At 37.8% G+C, this 21,176-nt stretch overlaps 1 protein-coding gene across 1 annotated transcript; it reads right to left on the reverse strand.

The window, feature by feature from the left end:
• Positions 1-428: 428 nt before the first annotated feature.
• LOC131786942 (phosphatidylinositide phosphatase SAC2) lies at positions 429-20,243 on the reverse strand. The gene is made up of 25 exons (XM_059104002.2): positions 20,023-20,243; positions 19,834-19,914; positions 15,896-16,032; positions 14,792-14,926; positions 14,200-14,256; positions 13,090-13,212; positions 12,471-12,527; positions 11,913-12,090; positions 10,233-10,300; positions 9,956-10,067; positions 9,288-9,355; positions 8,937-8,975; positions 8,408-8,493; positions 8,095-8,172; positions 7,350-7,470; positions 6,633-6,761; positions 6,053-6,123; positions 5,880-5,926; positions 5,335-5,530; positions 4,846-4,917; positions 4,662-4,735; positions 3,949-4,071; positions 3,448-3,535; positions 2,906-3,236; positions 429-2,497 (listed from the first exon to the last, which is right to left on the reverse strand). The coding sequence occupies exons 1-25, from the start codon at positions 20,117-20,119 to the stop codon at positions 1,316-1,318; spliced, it is 3,750 nt and encodes a 1,249-aa protein (XP_058959985.2). The 5' UTR covers positions 20,120-20,243; the 3' UTR covers positions 429-1,315.
• Between the last annotated feature and the right edge of the window lie 933 nt (positions 20,244-21,176).

Raw genomic sequence — 21,176 nt, forward strand, 5'->3', positions numbered from 1 at the left:
GGTTCTGCAGGCAAGATGTTTATCGATATCACGGGCTTGGGTGCCATAACTGCGGATACCAAACTGTTGCAAATAACATTGTTTTTACAGTGCTCTCAAAGGTATCTCCGAGACAAATTGTGGGTACAACTAGCAAAATCTACGTCCGTGACATATTCCTGTGACAACGTCTTGTGCTTGAGGTTTTCGCACATGAGCATTCTTCTCTCTAACGCGTTACACAACCCCTAGGGAAGGCCTCTATAATCGTACCTACTACGACTTTCTCCTCCGCAGAGTTCTCCTGAAGATATCCGCTGGACACCACGACTGTAGATGCAAACCAATGCCACAGCATCATCTGCGTTCAGCGGGCATATGGCGGAAGCGCTCTTCTAAGGCTCATGATTAGATTATATCGTGAGAACGAAGTAGAGACGCACAATATCTTGTGAAAAAGGTTCCTGTACATTTTATTTTCCCCTTTACGTTTAACAGCGTTGCTTTCTATTGAATTTTATTTCGCCAGCGCAGTTCAGCAACTTAAGTGTGTTGTTATTAGGAACCTATTTTCTGGTAACAAAGAGCAGCAGCTATTTTCTTTCAAAGAAAAAAAATCTATTTGATTCTCAACTAGATGTAGATGCTACCAGCAATTTTTTAACATAATCTTCAACTAAAAAGAAAAATTGCTAGGTGAATTTAAACAATGTAAAACATAGCTAATTATTTCAAATTATGATTAATGAAACCTTTCGAATTTAACCTTATTTAGGAAAAATAATTACCCGACAAAAAATTTCAGAAGTTACCCTAAATTTAAAACAATTATATGCCAACGCAAATTTTATTTAAAAGCAATTTTTATATTTTACAATTAAAAATTCAACCTTTTGGAATCATTTCCTAAAATCTATAAAAGCTCGCTGTTAAAGCCACTAAATTCTTATGTCCACCATTAACATTGTACAATATCAGTTACTATCATATAAGGAGGCAAAATAAAATCGACTGCAGCAATTAAATAGCTATCCAATGTTTCAACGAATCCTCTTAACTATGGTCAAGCTAACTTCATTCAAGGACGCTGTTGCATGAGGGTAAAAATTAAATTTCTGTACAAACAAAAACGATAGACTGTAGCAATTGAAAAACATTGTAGTTGCAATATGCTATTTTCATGATAAAATTATCCTGAATGTGCAAATTATTGTTGTTAAAATTTGAGTATCAATTCAAGATCTTATAATTTGTGGTCTTTCGTCAGTGCCTTTTGGAATGAACATTATGAAAATTCTACCAATTAAAATATGCCCATTAAAAGCTACGCTTGACATCATAATTCAATAATTCGAGTGCGGCATTTCTTCCTTGTTTGTTTTTTATTACTATTCGATTCACTGTCTGAGCTCTGTCGGGGCTTGGGGTTTAGCCGCGGTGACCGTGAGCGAACCTGCTGAGAAAACGACGACAACTTGTTCCGCAGCTCAGGAATTAGAGTCCGCCCTCGCGCCTGCGCAGTGGCGAATATGTTCATTTTCGGAACGCGGTTTCCAACTGAAATATTCCGAAACCGAGCCCCGATGCGCCTTCGTTCCGGGCTCTTTTCGCCATTACTCTCTCCTTCGGTGGACGCCATCCTTCCCAACTCCACGCTGGAGTGGCTATGGCCGAATTTTAACTGAGACCCCGAGCCGTGGTAGCTGACTTGGAGTCCTTCAATGTTAGCTTCGCACCCTTCCGCTTGGACCTCTCCATTAGCCTGTTTTAACTCAGTCACGTCTTCTCGCCCAATGACGCTTTTCTTGGAGCTGTTGACATGTTCTACAAAGTCTTCTCCCTTATCTTCAGATTCATTTGTTAGTTTACTTGGCTCATTTTGAATCAATTGGTTCTTGCTACTCGCTATTTCCTTTGTTCTCGGTCCAAGTGATTCATATTCCTTCTCCTGCAAAGGATGACTTCCTTCACTTATCACTGCTGATGCATTAGCATCGTCATTCTCTTCATCATTGGCCTGTGATACATAACCGTTCGTAATTTCACCTTGTTCAATTGGATCAAGCTGCTCTTTTATACCGATAATTTCCTCCCTTTCTAAACCAGTCAAATCATTTCCTTTCACATCTGTCAGGTGAAACCCCTCACTTTTCGCTCCTCCCTCAACGATACCGTCAAATCCTGCTAAAGGATTCTCTGTGAAGACGCTTCCTCCTTCCTCACCTTGACTATTTGGCCTTACACCTCTCTGCGCTTCTTCTTCTTCTACTTCTTCTATCTCTTCTTCTTCTTCGTTCTTTGTGTCGTCACCAACAACAAACGTGGCTTCCGTTAATGATTTGTCTTCATTATTCAAGACCTCTGTTTCACAGCTTTCCCCTTTGGCCGATGCGTCTTCGTCTTCATTTTCTGTTTGGTAACTTCCGTTTTCACTCGTCGGCGATATCGTCGCTTCACTTTCAGCGACCTCACTTTTGATTTTCGGGTCAGCAACTTCCTTCTGAGAGGAACCTTCAGCCTGTAAGTAAAAGAGTTGAATTACTATGCTTTGTTTTATTTCCCTTTTTTCTTTTGGTTTTGCTACGACATATTTGGTTAATCATGCATCAAGAGCGTACACGCCAGTATTTCTAATTTTTCAGTTTGTTTTCATCACTTGAAAGCAGGAGATAAAGTTACAGTCGGAATACATTTTGGCCTTACCGAGATACAACATTGTGTAAGATTGGAATGATTAAAATGATAAAAGTAGTCTGTTACCTGGTTATCTAGGATTTAAAAAAAAACGGGATAGGGAGAAAGAACTTCGCTGCCAGACCTCAGGCATGAAACTTTTAACACCATGCAGAGTAGATTACCATTTAAGATAATATTTTTGTCCTCCCATTGGCCGGCGTGTTTTTTGAGAATTTAGAACAAGACTGACCTCTGGGTCATAATAATCCATAGGGTCAGTTTCTCCAGACGTTTTATCGTCGTCCTCACTCCCCGAGCCGCTGGAACAGCTCTGCGGTGCACTGGCACTGGAAATGTTAAACTCTTCCTCGTCATTTAGTCCTCTCTTGGCAAGGCACGAGTCCGAGAAAGATGTAGGTAAACTTCCAAGTCTGGTACGGCGAAAGGAAGCGAGGGAAAAGTCGTCTTTACTGTCATGAACAAATGATTTACTTCTCGGCTTGATGTATGGTTTGGACCAGGTACTTAAGCGAGACTTGGACGAAATTTGAATCACACCGGGTGCAATCTTGGTCTTTTTCCTGAATATCGACAAAAATAGTCAAGAACAAACGAAGACACGAAATAGACCCAACTGGACTGGTGTTCCGAAGTTTGGGCACGCAAAGGCGATGAGCTTCAACTTCGAAAGGTTTGAGTCACAGAACGTGGAACACGAAATGCAAGATGAGAGCGAACGTGAAATGGATTTTTCACATACAGGCTCGAACGAGATCACTGGAAATGACTCACCTGTCTAATCGACATTCAGTAACTTTTAATCCCAGATCTAACGATGCTCGTGCCGCGGCAAATGCGTCCGCAATACTAAGTAAAACACCTGAACGAAAAAAAAAAACAGGTATAATCACTCGCGTAAATACAGATGTAGACTGTTTCGAGTCTGATTTGTTTGATGTGCCCTCAAGGCAAAGACTTGGATAGTCTCTTTCGCAGCCGTTTATTGGTTTTTGTACGTCATACGCCAGGGAGAAAGCGTCTAACTTGACATGACGAGCAGCAACAGAAGAGATGGACCGAAAGGGGGGGGGGGGGGACTGCGGGGGCTGTAGCAAACGCATGTGTTCGCTTTCCCTTAGCTAACATGTTTGTACGGCCGCAAGCGAGCGTTACGGTCAAGGGTATTGTCATTAACAGGGGAAACGGAGTCATCTTTGTAAATCTAACAGTTATTAGTAAACGCGACAGCAAAGTAGAGATCCATGTTTTCTACATTTTCAACACCTCACTTACTTCTGGCGTCTTCCGCCGTACGGTGCTGTATGGTCCGAAGAGTATGAAAGTAACCTGAAGTACCCTGATGCCGCCGATGTATTCGAATGAAAAGGTGTTTGGACTTGACAGCTGCCTCGAACCCTATAAAATAATGATTGTAAGCTACCGGAGTGATTGTGAAGCGTAATTTTATAAGATGAACAAAGCCTAAAGCGGAAGCCCCTCTAATGTAAAGAAAATTCTGGTCTTACATTTATGACAGTCATGGTATTTTTTCAGGCAGGTGTTGCGGAGCAGCGCCCACGAGGCAACGGTTCTCAGATGTTCTTATCGGTACTTAACTTTATGTAACGTTAGCTTAAAATCTATCTGTTTACGTCTTTCCTCGATATCTTTTTTTTTTTTTGCGAGGTTTGTGTTGACTTTAGTTTTAGAGTTATCTTAGCATACACAGACACATTGTCTTTAAAGAATTGCTTTTATGTGTCAAACAACAGTACTGTTTATACCACGCTCAAAATATTCGACAAGAACCTCTTCCCTCATTTAACGTTTCCTGTTTGAAGCTAAAAGATGACAGAAGACACCAAAATTTTGAGGGGGAGGGGGTGAATAGACTACCTTACCAAGGAAAACAGAGATGAAAAAGGAAGTAATAGGGAGTGGAAAAAGGTTAATGTGTCACAAATTTTGTCGCCGATTGTAGGTTCGCGAATGCGTAAATTCCTCACCAATCTCGATTTTTTCTAAGTCTTCAAGGGCAATGCGTTCATACTGGGTTATTCTCTCGGCTTCATCGTCATAGCTGCAAATTGAAAAAAAATAAATAATAATAAAAAATAAATGAAGAATTACTTCCTACAGAACGTGTCACTCCTCTAAGACAATCAATCGAACAGCAAAAACTGCGCTTACCTTGCAACGTAATAGGCGTGGTAAGTAAGTAAAAGAATGACGTCCTGATCTTGCGTGACTTCACTATCCGCGCTAAAAAACCGACAAAAAGGGAATACTTAGTTTGCTCAAAAATCTTAAAAAAGAGTTAAACAGACAAACACTCTCCCTGTTTTGTCACGTTTTTCTGGTTGTATTTATCTAAACTCCATTACTAAAAAGAGAGACTGACTGACAAGCAGCTTAGCTGTAATGGTGATGAGAATATACATGTTGTCAGCTAGAGGATGAGAAAGGAGAAAGAAAAGGAAAAAACAAACAAACCGAGTGACAAAGTCTGGATAAGCTTTACCTTTACATTTGCGTTTTAAAGAAAGTGGTCCAAATTTTTACATCAAGTACACAACGAGGCACCTCAAAACCGAACACTATCCCCGATTATTTTCGAGTCTCAAATCAAAATTGCTCCAGGGTCGACGCTTTTATCAGTCACCGTAGTTTGCCATTCACCTGTTGAAGGGATCAACTAACGCCCAGCCACATATACACTCCTCTTCATCAGTCAGAAGTAACTGGTTACAGTGCTGTATCAGCTGTGCAACACACTCCTCTCTCTCCATTGTCCACTGCTCTTCCTCAGGTCCTTTGTTCATGGCCGCTATCAAAGCTGCTATGTCCTCTGTGACTGGGTTTCCAAGCATTACATCTAAATGAGGATAAGAATAAAAATAAGATTTATAAAATTAAAAAAAAAAAAAGTTGATATAAAGGAAAAGGCGGAATTTTAATTCTACAAGTACTCAGCTCTAAACTCAAAACATGCCAGCGCTCCTCGGCGGAGATCGAGAAGAAAGATAATTTTTTTAATACATGCTGGCAAGTGTTGATCAGTTTTCCACCTTCTTGTAACATTAACTCTGCAAGAGGAACTCCCATAAACAGTCTAGACTCCACAAGTAAGCAGATGTCATGATAGCGTAACACGATGTCCCTTTGGACGCTCTTATGAGTTATGGATGCTCTCTAAATATTGATGAGTGAGTTACAATACGTACCAATTAAGGTCTGCCTATAAGCAGCCTTAAATCTGTTCAGGTAATATCTAAAGGGAAAAACAGACACATTTGAATCGCAATTCTGTAAGTACACTAAAAATTGCGCAAACCCGATCATTCCTTATAGTCATATTGTAAGCTAACGACATATATAATAATCTAGTTAAGCAAACCTGTTGGCAGAGTTGTATCCATCTTTCATTACACCAGTAAACCTTCTCTCGCCTGTCCTTGTGAAGTCTCCCTAGAGGTATGGAAAAAAAGATGGGGTGTCCTTACTCTGCGCCATAGTTAAGGGAGCTTCAATGGTCGTGGCTTGTTGATATAAACCTTTTAAATGGTCAACTATTCAAACTAAGTATAGCCGTTGTTTCACAAAACCCTGTCCCAAGCCATCTTCAATTTAGCCGAATCTTTATTCTGAAGATTTACTGAAGCTAATTGTGTAAGGACTTGTATTTAATTATATCAACCTTCTTATAGAGAATCCCTGATGCCCACTGTTTGCGTAAAACCGCGGTTTGGGTGAGACCCCGCGTAAATAACCGGCCCTTTAAGTGTGGCATATCCAATCAGTTGCAATTTCATGTTCTCCATTCTTCCTTACTCATTCGTATTTGGTTTATATTTCTTATTTTTGGCGTGCAAAACATGCATCTTGTGTCTTCCCCAACAAGAACGGTTTTTGCCGGTTGTACCAATAAAAGCAAAAAAACAAGCAAACAATCAAACAAACAAAAACAAACAGTATACCTTCATTGCCGCAGTGCCAGCGTATTGTCGACTGATTGCATCTCCATTACTGGCCCACATCTCCTGAAAAGCCGTCCTTATAGAAGAGGGAAGGATTTGGTCTGGAAGCTGTTTGCCCAACTTTTTCAGCTGAGTTGAAAAGAAATATGTTCACTACAAACGGCCGAACAGGCCAACAAACAAACGGAAGAACGAAAAAATGAACAAACAACGACAAAGGGACTGAGGGACAGAGAGACGGGGTAACGTCCGAAAGGGTGAAGAGACAAGATGACGGGTGAACGGATACATGGACGGACAGACCGGTAACAGACGGACGAACCAAAGGGGGAGAGGGCAGAGGGTCGGTGTAACAAATGGACGTACCAACGCCCAGAAGTAAGAAGGCATGGATGGAGAGAGGAAGAGACGGCAAAACCGGGGGTGATAGAGGCATGGAGGCACAGGCGCAAGGACGGAAGAAGGAAATTACGGGCCGAAGGAGCCACGTAGAGACGAGGAACGAAGAAACGAATGACCAAGAGGACTGAGGAAAGGAGGGAGGAAGGAAGGAACAAATAACGAAGGAAAGAAGTACTATTATTCAGTTAGAATAGGTTTCCCCACATCTCTTAACAATCTCGTTTCCTGGAGGCTAGCGTTTTCTTTATTTTACAACACCAGCCATTTCTAAAGTACTAAATCTAGCCACACCTGTACACCTGTTTTACCACTTACCTGTTGTTCCATTATATACCGTGCTAGAGCTGCTTGCACAACATTCGTCCGGTCGAGACAATCCATACAGTTGACACGAAACACACCTCTCTGGTCACAGATGATTCCCTTATCATCAGTCCTTCCAAACAAGAGCAAAGAATCTTCAAAAAACGTACCATGAAGGAAATAAACTGCTTTTATCCGAAGTAAACAGATAAATTTGTCAATAATGACATCAATTCAACGTGCATGGGCGGAGAGAGGAACGGTAAAGATACTTCTTTGGTTTTTCACCAGTAAGTTACTTTATCATTTCCTGTTTTCTATTGGCCCAAGACACACAACGACAGAAATGGACTTGCATGGGTTTCTTCTTCTCCCTAAGTAGACTAGGGCCATCGTGTATATGACTGAAATTCAACCACAGGCCTCGAGATCCCAGATTAATTCAAGTATGTCCGCTTGGTTAATGGCATCGGGTTTGAAATATGAAGGTCTTGGACTTTCTGCCACTTAATTGGATCGGTGTCTCGAACACTCCAAGAAAAACCCTTCTGCTGCGCGTCGCAAAATTTATGGCCCCCTGATTTGCCTTCCACCAATAGAGATTTTCTAATTTATTAATCAGAGTTCTTGTAAGAGAATTTGCCTCGGTATATATAGTGTTCCAAATGGACACAGGAGCACTTATATATCAACTATGAATAAAGCTTAAAATTCTTCGAGGATTAATGAAGACGTTATGAAAAACCGTTTGCCATACCAGCAGTATCTCACTTCCTTAATAACTTCTAGAATGCTCTCCACCAAAACTGACACGTTCTCGAATTTCATTCCACGACTGCGACAAAAAGCAGAAAAGCATTTTAAGTTAACTTTAACAGCATTTTGTCAAATTCAATCATCACTGTGACACGAATCTTGAAGGATAGTTCAGAACGCCCTTGACAGTAAACTCTAGTTATCACCTTATTGAGACGGAGGTAAGAGTCATCTGATTTCTGGAGTATCTTCCCTCGTGAGGAAATTTTGTTCTTCACAAAAGAAATGAAGGAATTAAGCGCAAAATAACTTACCAATACTCATGAAAATCAAAAGTAATGTAGGTGAGGAAAGGACTGTTGTAGGCCAAGATGTTGTCCATGAAGACATCACTTATTATCTGGTAAAAGCATTGAGATAATTTAAGTTACCCAGCAAACCTCTCGCAATAACGTGTGACACAGAAAAAATAAATTAAGGGCTTCTTTTACTAAGTACAAACAACGTATTATTTGGCTTCAAATGGAAAAAAAGCGGTAAATGTCGAAAGAAACTGTTGTGCCGCTTCTGTGGGTGTATTACAAGATAATTCGGTTTTAACAACTGAGTTGATAATGTAAATTAGCCACCGTAGAGAGTTTCTAAAGCTGACGGTTTGAGCGTTAGCCCTTCTTTAGAGGATTTCACTTCATTTAAAACTGGGCGGAATCTAATTCCTCTGCAATTCTTTTTTTTTTTCTTCAGTGCGTGTCATTTATTCTTCAATTCAACAATTTAATATGTTTATCACAGTAAGTATCTATTCATTTAATCAAAGCGTGATTTACAATCGCTCTCTCTTACCTTTTCCCTTCCTGATTGATCCACTAAATTTATAACCGCCTGATAGGAAATAGCACATAATTGATAACAGCACGATAACTCACAAGCAATACAAAACATATGCAGCAAACGAGGCGTCACTTTCTTTTCTACGTTATTTAGGTTAGCGGAGACCATGGCCAGGCGAGCGAGAGAGGCAAGACAAGACTACTTTCTTTGAGCTTTCGCTTGCCTTTGATTGTCGGGGAAATGCGAAATAGAGAACGACACCTGTTCCACAGGCTACGGACCAAATAAGAGGTCATCTAAAGTGTTTCGGTCTGTTTAAAAGTGAACCAGAAAATTATTGTTGAGATACAAAGCTCTACTTACCACACTCTTATAAAGTTCCAATTGATGATCAAAATGCTTTCTAAAGGCGAACTGAGTCTCCACTTCATCTGCGTGGTAGAAGGATGTCCATATATTAAACAAACGAAAAAACGAAACAAAAGACTATTGTGTTAACAGCTATGTTCAGGGCGTGGTGTTGTGTACAAATTTTAACCGAAAAGGCCGCCTAAAACTTCCGCCTAAAAAGGTTTCAATAAAGAGAGAGTAGTTGACGTTTTATTGTAATGTCCCTTAAGAAGTCAAAGCAATAAATTAAAATTTTCGCTCGAGTCCCAAGTAGAGTTGAGACATTTTTATTTCAATCACTTGTGGGAACAATTTGGCCACCAAAACGCCGATTTGGAAACATTTTAACAACACAGCGAAAAACAGTCCCGTTTTAAAGGTTTTTCTTTACTTGAAACATATCCCTGCTCGTAACCGGATAAATGATGGAAGTCTCGTTAGAAGCACTACACTCTGCTACAATTAGTTCACCTCATTATTCTATGAAGACTACAAGTGTACACCCGTAGCGTTTCAATTGACACCGGAAGTGACCGCACCCTGACGAAAATAACTTCATAATTTTTTTTTCCAATTCTACGCGTGTACATGCCCGTCTCGAGTGTCTTTGCGATTCAACACCATAAGTTTCTCCTGTGTACCTCTGTCTAATCTTGGTGGTGGTCGGTATTTGTAACCCGGTTGACTCCAGTACACGGGTACAGAGCCCCTCACTTGTGCAAATGATACATTGTGGGTTGAAGTGCAAATTATCTGTAGAACAAAAACACTACGTCAGAAAAAAAAAAAAGAAAAAAAAAGAAAAAAAAACAATAACATTCTAAGACTGTGAACAGCTAGAAAATATACATTTGACAAAGCTATGTAATCGACACAGTTGGACAACGTGACGGGCCGATAAGCGTATAATTCTCAAACCTGTTCTGTTTCGACAAAATTTGCAACATCTCCATTATCATCCACACCACGTCTCCTGTAACGAGTCCCTGGAACGAAAAAAAGCGCAGAAGTAGAATCAGTGCCAAAAGTGGTTTGCACTCAAAGCAACTTTCACTTGACTGTCGGAAGTACTCTGGGATTGCTTTGGTTCCACCTTAAATCAGTAAGTGACAGAACTCTTCCACTTACAAGATCTGAGGTTAATTCTCCCAACTGATACAGGGTAATTTAGAATCGTAAACTGAGCTAATAACGACACAGGGTAATTTAGTATCATCAACTGAGTTGATACAGGGCGTGAAATTAACTTTTTTTTCTGATAGCCACTTGGCTCCTGAATTCTTCAAAGTGGTAGCCAATTCAAAAAAAGTTGGTCGCCATTTTCAAAGACAAACAAAATCTTTCTTTACGCTGTCAGCGTTCTAGATAGACCCTCCAAAATTAAGTTAGGGAAAAGATCTTTGACGTGCTACAAAGTGGACACTAGGATGTATGATATACAACCTTCAGGCTCATCTAAATCCAAGATGGCGTCTAGTTATCGATCGAGATACATGTGCTACGTTTTGGAAACAAACTAAACGAGGAAGTTTGCCGCGGATTTATCTTTGCAAATTTATTTAATTCACTATATCTCTTGGTAAGGTTCTGATGAAACGTTGTAGTCGCCAATTTGGCAACTAACTTTCAGGATTTGGTCGCCAAAGTGAAAAATTTAGTCGCACTGGCGCCTGTATTAGGCGCAATTTCACGCCCTGCTGGTAACGTAAATTGGTCACCGTAAAGAGTTTCAAAGCTGACCTTTCGATCGTTTGCCCTTCGTCAAAGAGAATAAGAGGAAACCTTCGAAAGGCTAACCCTTGAAACGTCAGCTTTGAAACTCCTTACGGTGGCCAATTTACGTCATCAAATCTGTTCGGTTGATAATAATAACTTACCCTGTTATAGTCTCCCACCGACACAGCACCAAAGTTTCTTTAGAAACTTACCACCTTCATTCATGATGACTACACATTACTAATCGCCTAGTCTTGAGAATTTCGTGTTTCATCATTAGGACAGGCTTAACACACTTTAATTATACAAAATTAATGCCGGGAACATGGCAGTTGTACAGTGTTCTAATGTATGTGTTTCATTTTTTACCAGGTATATCATCTGACTTTACTTAATACTTTTGCACAAAAATGACTAATAACCACTTTAGGAAATTATTGAAGTTTGACTCAAGCCAATCACGTCCACAGTCTTTAACCTTGGCAACTTTGTGTACTCTTGTTGTTGCTTTTTCGGAGTCGAGTCTTTGGGGTTTTTTTATACTGCGGAGTCGGACTCTAGCCTCCCCTTAGTAAAATAATTTTTCAGAGGTAAACGAGGAGATACATTGAAATGAACACGTAAATTGAAACTAGTGACCTCGGTGATTCTTACGAGGTAAATTATTGTCATCTAGTCATAACGACACGACACTTGTCTCTTGAGACGAGACTCTTGTCTCACAACAAACAACAAGACGAATCATTCTCTTTGGAGTGTAACAGCGTGCACATCTCAAATGTACAAATGTGTACATACATGTACATGTTAATGTGATATTGATATGTTACTGATATGTGTATGCTGCTTACAGCTAACATAGCTATACATAAAAGACCTTACCAGCTCGATGAATACTCCTCCTGGATATCAGTACCAGCTGGAACTCCTCTGGCGGGAAAGGCGCTGTTTTCTTTTCGTCGTTTTCATCAGCATCCTCATCTTGGAAGGTGTTTATACAGTGCTCTATCTTACAGTAGCCTTGGATTATTGGGGTCGCCCACTTACTGGCAAGAGGATCCTGTACAAAAAGAGAAGAACATTCCATCTGTTAAAAGCCGACGTCAGTGAATAATGCCTTCATTACAGACATAATCTCAAGTTTCTCTCATCATCAATAGATGTACTAAGAATACTGTAGTCAGTTATGCAAAGATGGATATGTAATTCAAAAGATAAACACAGCTTTTAGTTATGATGGCAGCCCTGAGAGCAGTGTAGCTTATTAGAGATGTACAACAAAGGCTTCTGTCTCACTGATGCATGCCCAATCAGGAATGAGTGTCTGAGATAAAGCATACACAATAGTTATGCCACACGTGTGCCATAAAACAAATAAATAAATAAATAAATACAAAATAGGTAAAACAAACTACATTGCCTCTACACACTGTTACTCACCTCACTGGTCAAAAGTTCTTTTACCATAAAGTGGTTCCAGAAAAACCTCTTGTCAAACTGAATATTAACAAAATATACATTAGAAAAAAATACAAAAAAAATTATCTCCCATATAAAAATTACTAATGATAGCAAAATTAAACAAATGTAATGGATGCAGTCACTCAGCTAAGGACTTTGCAGTTTAGGAATACACTACACTTATGCTGTTTATTCATTATGAATCAATTCAAAAAGAGCTTTTTCCGTGCACTTACATGAAAACATCGACAAGTGTACATGGGGTATAGGTAAAAATGAGGCAGAGGGCCAAAAAAAATGGCCTCCTACTTTAGAAAAATGGTCCACACAATTTGCATTCAGGATGAGAGATAAAAGCAGGAGAATGGTGTACTGTATCTAAAGAATGAGCCACACACTGTTAACTGCACCTTGTGTGAATCAAATATAAACTGCAGGTCATGCCATCAACATTCAGTCTGAGAATTTCAGGTACTGTAGCAGCACCAGAATTCTCTGATATGTACATGCAAAGAACACCATGTTTTGCAGTTATAACCAATCCATTTAAAAATTTGGCACGTATAGGGGTGCATGTACAGGGGTGTACATTGCTTACCCTCTTCCAAACTGGATCAGCTGCATTGTACTTTCCACTGAACTGTCTCTGTAAGGTGTTGGTCAGGTCCCCAGTTGGTGAGTAAAAGAAGGAGTCAGAGTCATTGAACATCTTCTGCAGCTCCTGGACGATGAGAAAATTATTTCATTTAATTGACATGTAACAGCAACACTGTGTAAAAATGTCCATGAAACCAAGTGGAGTGCACTAAATTGTACAGCCTTACAGTGTGTTATCATGCCAATTGTTCACGCAACTAACTTGACAAGAAAGAAAAAAAAAGGACCAAACTGACCCTAACAATGATGAAAAACAATTTTGCCTAACAAAAGCATACTCAACAAAAGATACTTGAAGGAAAGCATTTCTACAATGTTATATATTATTCTCTAAAATGCCTCCACATATTCATGCGCGCATCAGTATTTTAACCCTTGTTCATAACCCCTTTTGATGACCAGTGATAAAAAAAATTGGATAACCAAGAAGCAAGAATCAATTTTGTTTACCAGACGAGTGATTGCAGACAGAATTTGATAACAGAAAGTCATGTAACCAGTCAACACATCAAACCCACAAATTAAACTTATCACGACCGATCACTTTTGCTTGCGAGAAAATAAACCCACAACTCTAAGACACTGCACGGTCCTTAAGGCTAGCTTTAATACACTCACTATCCTGTTGGCACCCAAATTTGGCTACTGATGACCAGTCACATTCAAGAATTTTGCTACACATGGTTTGGGTTAATAATAATAACGCATCATTGTGTAACCATTGTATACAATGCAGTGTAATCCAAATAAATATAATATAATCATTAACGTTGTCTGTCCCACGTGTTGTTTCTAAGATGTACCAGCAAAACTTCACTGCACTTCACACTTCACAAGTTTGCACATTAATTAATTTTTTTCCAACTATTATTCCACTGTCAAGTCTATCACTTTGTCAGCTATGCTGTACTTTGCTCTGCCTTTTGTTTCAATTTGTTAGTTGTTCTTTTAAAAGATATTCAGTTTATTATGCACTTTTATTTCAGCGGCAACTGAATGCATATGCAATTGGAGAATAACCTAATAATGACTCCTCACAACAATTGCTTACCTCAACAAATCTTCTTTCTAACTTCTCTTTGTCTTTCAAGTCCCTGTCTTTGATGTTCTGTAAATAAAATTTGACAGACAACTAATCATAAGAAATATGTACATGTTCATGTACTGAGTCATCTATATGTGAAAAGTCTATCTTAGGTTACAATTGTACGGTACATGTATGTTACAAGTCAGGCTCAAATTGTTTCATTTTTTAAATTTTTCACATCATTGTGAATTTGGGGATAATTACTGTGTAGTTGATCCAATACTAAATTCTCTGAGCTAATATTGTAAGGATTATATGGCTGACACTAAGGAGAATTAAAATTTTGATCTGGGAGTTAAAGGGTGCTATCTGATTTCAGATCTGAAAGCTTTAAAAGAAAATTCAGTCAAATTCTTTTTGTCTAGAATATGATTATTGGATGCTCCTAAAAGAATGCAAAAATTTTCCTAAAAAGGCTTTTAAATGAAGGAATACAGAAAATACAGTACATGTATATTATTTTCTTCATTTATTTACCAGACCTGTTATAATCTAAATGCATTTATTCATTTTTTTGTTAACTTTGAAAAAATATTTGACCACACAGCCTTTTTACCTTTTCTTTCAAAGTTGAAGCTGCAGTTTTCAGTTTGTTCCATGTTTGTCCCAGTCCTTTTTCTGTTCCTGCCAGTCCTCCTCCAACACCTATTATTTTCCGCGCCCGACCACCACTTTGATGTTGTTCACAAGGCTACAATAACATAGAATAAAGAACTGTAATAAATAAAAGATTCCTTAATGTACTTACATAATGTGCAAGAAGCAAGATTACACAAACAAACATGAAACTTTTGCTACTTGACTGGCAATATTCAATTATTTAATTAAAGATGTCTGTCTGTTTGCTTGTTTTTTGTTTGATTGTCATTTAGGGGTAGTTATTATCTTGCCAAGCATCACAGTAATATTTACAATTCTGCAATTGCAATCTTTTATAAATGCACAGATGTATGTTAATTTTACTAATGTACACTTTTACCAAAACATCTTTCAGTTTAAGATATCCTTTATTTTTGTACCATTAAAAAGCTAGGTCAACCAATATTAATCCTTCACACCCTAAGATCAGAATTCATATTCTCCATACTGTTCTCTCTATATTTACTAAGGAACTGACAAGGAGAATTTGTCTAACAGTCAAGAGTTTCTTTAGTTGATAATCATTTCCTTTATTCTCATGGCAATGCATGATTCAGTGGTGATATAATTTGTAAGGAGAAATTAGATACAAGTCATTTTTACAGGTTAAAGGTTCAAGTCTCCAAACTGTTTTCTAAACATTTCCTTAGTTGTTGACAAGAAGAATCTATTAATCTATCAAGAGGTATTTTAGACAGAGATTGTTTCACTTATACTCTTGAACCTTAATGTTTCATTCAAGGGTGATATTGTGAGGAGAACTTGGATACTAATCACTGCTGGGGATTTAAGGGTTAAATGAATAAATATATCAATAAAAGTAATGGTCAGCTATCTCCCTGAACATACATGTACTATAAGAATCTCAAATATTTGAAAATTGTCAGTGGAGAGCACCCAATGGTACATGAACCAATCCAAAACAAAATGATACAGAGTCACTGAAATGAACACAACCGCCTTCAATATTTTTTAAACATGAACACTATGTATTGAAAAATTTATATGCTGTAGTGCTTACATCAAGATCAAATTCTGGTGATTCACTGGAAGATAACGTCAGTGCTGCGATCCTGTCAATTCTGTAAACTTCATGACCCCCTGGTAAGTTACCAACATGTGTTTGCTTTGATATCACTATCAGTCTCCAATCAGCACCTGATGCCATAAAATAAAACAGATTAATTAGGGCAGATACTAAGAAAAAAAGACATGCAGAAAGGCAAGAAATTAAGAGCAAATAAAATTTATCCAATACTACCCCAATGTTTAACCAACATGCTGCGTAAATCACCAAAAAATTATGTCACATCAATATGTAACTGATTTCAAATTCAATTTGGACAAAGAGCTGACCAGCCTGCAATATGGTTGTTGGTAGTACATGCTTTTGTACCTCTCTTCAATAGTAAACATGCAAACTTGAAGGGAAAAACTTAATGACAATCAGATATTATCATTGCAACCTGTTTCCAGGGATTACAAGTTGAAATATCAACTGCAGAATATCAGCCATTTGTATGAAATACCATATTCAATGTAAATTAGAGCTTGAAATACAGGTGTACAATTGTATTAACAAAACATTTAAGAATTTCAACTCTCTCGACAGTAATCACAGTGAGATGTTACATTTTTCTTGCGTAGTTTAAAGTCAGTGCACTTAACCCTTTAACTCCCAGATGTGATTAACAAATAACTTCTCCCTACAATATCCATGTACTATCCAGCAAACTGGTAATGAGAATGTATCAGGCAGAAGTTGTTATCGTGATTGAACACCAAATTCTTGTAACTTATTCAAAAGGAAATGACTGTGTTGTAGCTAGAGCTGAGAATTAATAAGCAGATCTTGGGAGTTAAAGGGTTAAAAAAACTCTTTAAAATATCAATCTAGCATAATTATTATGAATTTATAATTTTTTCAACGAATTCAACCAACTTCAACCCCACCACAACAAACTGATTGACATTGCATATTCAACTGTTAACAAATGTAAAAGAAATGACAATAAATTATTAACACAGCACTTAGCTGATGAAAAGGAAAATATACTTATAAGTAAAAACCCAGCAAAAGGCCAATAAAACAGGGTTTCATTAAATCTTTAATACTAGCCTTCTAAAACAGCATATAGAGCATCTTATTGCTCAATGTGAAGATTTAATTTACTAACTTTAACCCTCTAACTCCCAGATCAAATTTTTAATTCTCCTCACTGTCAATGGTATAATTTTTATAATGTTAGTTCAGAGAATTTATTATTGGATCAACTAATTATCCCCAAATTGATATTTTTCTTTATTCTCATTACCTATCTGGTTGATATTGTATTGATATTGTAAGGAGAAATTCTTTCTTGGTCACTCATGGGAGTTAAAGGGTTAAAGAGGAGAAAAATGACAACAATAGACCCTTAATCCAAAACAGCCTCGCAGTTTCAGGTGACTTGCAGCACTGGGGACATGTACATGTATGTACAAGTCTGTAATTGCAAAACCACAAAATGAATTACTCAGTCCAAAGTAAACATAGTTAATGATATCAATATCCTGCTGAAGTAACAGCACAGTAAATTCAATGCCGAGTCCTAGGATTTCAAATCTCATGGCAAACAGTCATTCAATATTCCATGCTTAAAGACCATCAAAGCAAGATAAACACATTTAACTTGAATTTTGATCAATAAGGCTGAATACATTAATTGGAAACTTAATATTCTTTCTTTAATTTTGAGAACATGGTAATGACACAGTACTGGAAACAGTTTTGAGCATGAAGTCTTAGGGTTTAACCCTTTAACTCCCATGAGTGACCAAAACAGAATTTCTCCTTACAATATCAGTACAATATCAATCAGACAATTAATGAGAATAAAGAAAAATATAAGTTTGAGGATTTTCTAGTTGATCCAGTACCAAATTCTTAGAACTAGCATCATAAGAATTGTATGGCAGACAGTAAGGAGAATCACCAATGAGATCTTGGGCATTAAAGGGTTAAATGCTATATTTACCAAATTATACAAGGAAAAAATTATGCGGTATAGAAGCACTGAGTACAGTACAGATACAATTACTGGCATCAGAAAAAATATCTCACCATAAAACATTGATGTGCAAATGACAGTGAACAGTACACGTGAAAGAATGTGTTCCAGGGAATAGAAACATTTTCAAGCCCATAATTTCATTGTTATGTTAGATAAATATGAAAGGACTTCAGTGAACAACCAAAATGGTTAAGTCAGCATCAGATGCGGGAGATCTCACTTACTCAAGCCTATTCTCCTGATGTTAAAAGCATGAAGTAATCTGATGAATTTTCAAGTCACCTGAGAGATTTTAGGCGGCGATATTAATTACATGTGGTGGATTTTGTAGGTTATCGCATCAAAAGGAGTTCAGCACTCTGTAACCACCAATAGATAATTTAAATATTTCAAATGCACTGCACAAAAAGGAAGGAAAATACAGAAAAGAGAAAACAAAGATAACCAAGGTCATGACAGAAATTAATTAATTATACCTCATCTAATCCATGAAGATGTAGTCATGTGTGCTAATGAAACCTTTAACAATCAAAAATCTGTAATTTTTAGAGTTCGCAATGTCAAGAAATAAAAGAGAAATTCCCATCAGGTGAGCACAAAGAAACACATCATTAAAAGTCTGACATGCTCAGTGTGAATTTCCAAAAAAAAATCATTAGTGGTTGTTGAGGAGTGAGACACAAAGATAAACTGGGTACATTCTATCCATTTATATTTTATATGCTTTGAATTTCGATGTAATATTAAAATATATGTTTTTTGTGAATGTTTCACAATCAATAAGGCAAGGATGACCAAACATTTAAAAATCAAATGATAATCGGTCACACAACAAACTTCATTGAAATGTACCAGTACTTTTCCCAGAAAATAACATATTATGTAATCCAACAAAATCTAATAAATTTCTGGATGTTTTATAAAAAATTTCAAACATAAAGAAAAGTCAATGTTCAACAAATGGAATAAAATTGAAAGCTGCTGAATCTAATAAGACTTTACGATTTTATTCGTTCGTGTTAGCCTTTGCGTAAAATAAAAATCAACATCTGGCGTCTGGAAATTCCGGTGTAACAGAACATATGCGTGCAGCTCACATCTAGGCTTAAAAATAAAAAAAAACCACAATCAAGCCTCGTTTGACAGAAATAATGATCAAAGAAAGCATTTTCACAATCTTCTGAAGAAAACCTCGCAAAATACTTTGAGTGCAAACGCCGGAAAAAGTAAATGCACGAATAGATGGGAATTATTATTTGAATCACGAATCGAATGGCATCCCAACAAGTTCTCGATTTGCAGTTCATAAATATGGAATTATTTCAGAAACCAAACAACTTCGATATCCTACACACTTGAAAAAGCAGAGAATTCGACTAAATATCGAATTATATGTGTTCATCTTAATAGAATTTCCAAAAACAAAAGTTTGTAAATAAACACTACGCTTTGTTAGCCTTCTGTGATGATTAATGAGCTTCCTAACAAATTGATTGTGAGCAGAAAAAAAAAACTACTATTTAGCATAACTCCTTCTGGAGTTGTCTACTTCAGCAAAGTTGCATTAAGGTAAATAAATCATTGTAGCGCTGAAACAATAATAATTAAAATAACGATAGAGAAAAATTTTGATGTAAAAATATATGATGTAAGCTTTTTAGGCCGGAAAATATTTTACCGGCAATTTCAATCCAACCGGTAATTTGTACTAAATGCTTGCTCCACCTTATCACCAGTAGATCGTCCAAGATCGACACAAGAAACAACAAAAAACCGGTGAAATATTAGTATCAGCCGTGTCTTAAAAGTAAAGTTAATGAAATTTTAAAAAGTTGAACTAATTTTCTCCACACGCATATGGAATGCGCTGTACATGAATATAGCTTAATCCTTATCAAAGATTTACCTGGGAAAAATTGTATTTTGCCAATGACCCCATACACAATTCCACGGCATTTCAATGACCAGGCCTCGCCCAAATCAACTCCTGTGGTAAATAAAACTCACATTACTTTTGTATTTGGTACACCGAGTAACAATCGATCATGGAAAGGTTTCGCCCAAACACCGGTCGACAGTCAAAACGAGGCCTTACCAAAGCGTGGCTGAAGGCGGCCGTCAAGCCTGTTACACCACAAACTATCAGGTCCATTTAGAATGATGAAGTTGTCCTGAGCTTGGAATAGTTCCATCTTTTAACCAGGAGCGAGGGACGAACTATAAATCCCATCTGCGAGCATTATCCCGACTTCCGAGTTTCTCTGTCAATGTTTCCTAGCCGCCATGTTGTGTTTTGGCTGAAGTGCCTTTGTTACCCACAACTCCCAGCGGACTTGGCAAGCTCTGTGCGCACGAGATCTCATTGTCTTCCGAGACAGCGTGCTGTTGTTTAGTTTGAGCTGCTCTCCAGGATCGTTTTCCTCCTCTAAGTAGTTTTTCCACGATGAACTGATTGATCAAATACCCTGTATCCCGTTGCTGTGTGTGAAAATTGTTTCAATCAGAATTAAAAATAGACTGGTTTTGTGACATGATATTTTTTCTTTTTTTTCGGGGGGGGGGGGGGGGGGGAAGGGGGGGGGGGTTTCCTTTAGAGTACACTGAAATTATTCCCCCTCAAAGGCACCCCCCTTTATAGAAGGTTATTTTAAGTTTTAAGTTTTTAGTACAGAGATCGATCGATCTGTCAAACCTTTAAACAAAGCGAGAAGAGGGAATCTAGATCATTCTGGTACATTTGTAAGTCTTTACATCCCTTATCTTCGTTTCTCTGAAGCAATGATTGCTCGAAGATTGCGTCATATCTCGCTGTGATCATGTAATCACCGCTCACGAGGTGATTGTAGTAGGAAACTAGAAAATAATCAATATTAGAGACCAAGAAAGTCATGACTCTGGTAATCTTCTGGTAAATTGAAATATGAAAAATAGGTGCCTACTTCAAATGATTAAGACATCATGAGAGCTCTTTTAAATTCCTCCGCTGAAAAGGACCGCAAGACTGAACAACTGAATTGTATCGAGACATCACGTGCAAAAAGAATAGGAAAGGACGTCCCATACCCCCCCCCCCCCCACATTCGCAAAAAGGAAACAGTTGATATGGCAACGCACTTGTATTCTGACCTTTTACGGGTACACTCTTTTCTTCAAATAATTTTTTCTCTTTTCTTTTAGAAGATTAAAATTAATTGCACAGCAATCAGAATTTTAAACGAAGGCAATTACCGAAGCGCAAAGTTTGTCTTT

Source organism: Pocillopora verrucosa, chromosome 1 (genome assembly GCF_036669915.1).
Source record: "Pocillopora verrucosa isolate sample1 chromosome 1, ASM3666991v2, whole genome shotgun sequence".
NCBI lineage: Eukaryota > Metazoa > Cnidaria > Anthozoa > Scleractinia > Pocilloporidae > Pocillopora > Pocillopora verrucosa.

What these genes read in the sequence shown, in the direction of transcription:
- LOC131786942 (XM_059104002.2), bottom strand. Translation starts at nt 20,119, where the DNA reads ATGGAACTATTCCAAGCTCAGGACAACTTCATCATTCTAAATGGACCT. An exon ending in GAGGAGTATTCATCGAGCTG is followed by an intron (nt 10,301 to 11,912) that starts GTAAGGTCTTTT and finishes TTTTCGTTCCAG; the next exon opens with GGACTCGTTACAGGAGACGT. An exon ending in CTTAGAAAAAATCGAGATTG is followed by an intron (nt 4,072 to 4,661) that starts GTGAGGAATTTA and finishes ATTATTTTATAG; the next exon opens with GGTTCGAGGCAGCTGTCAAG.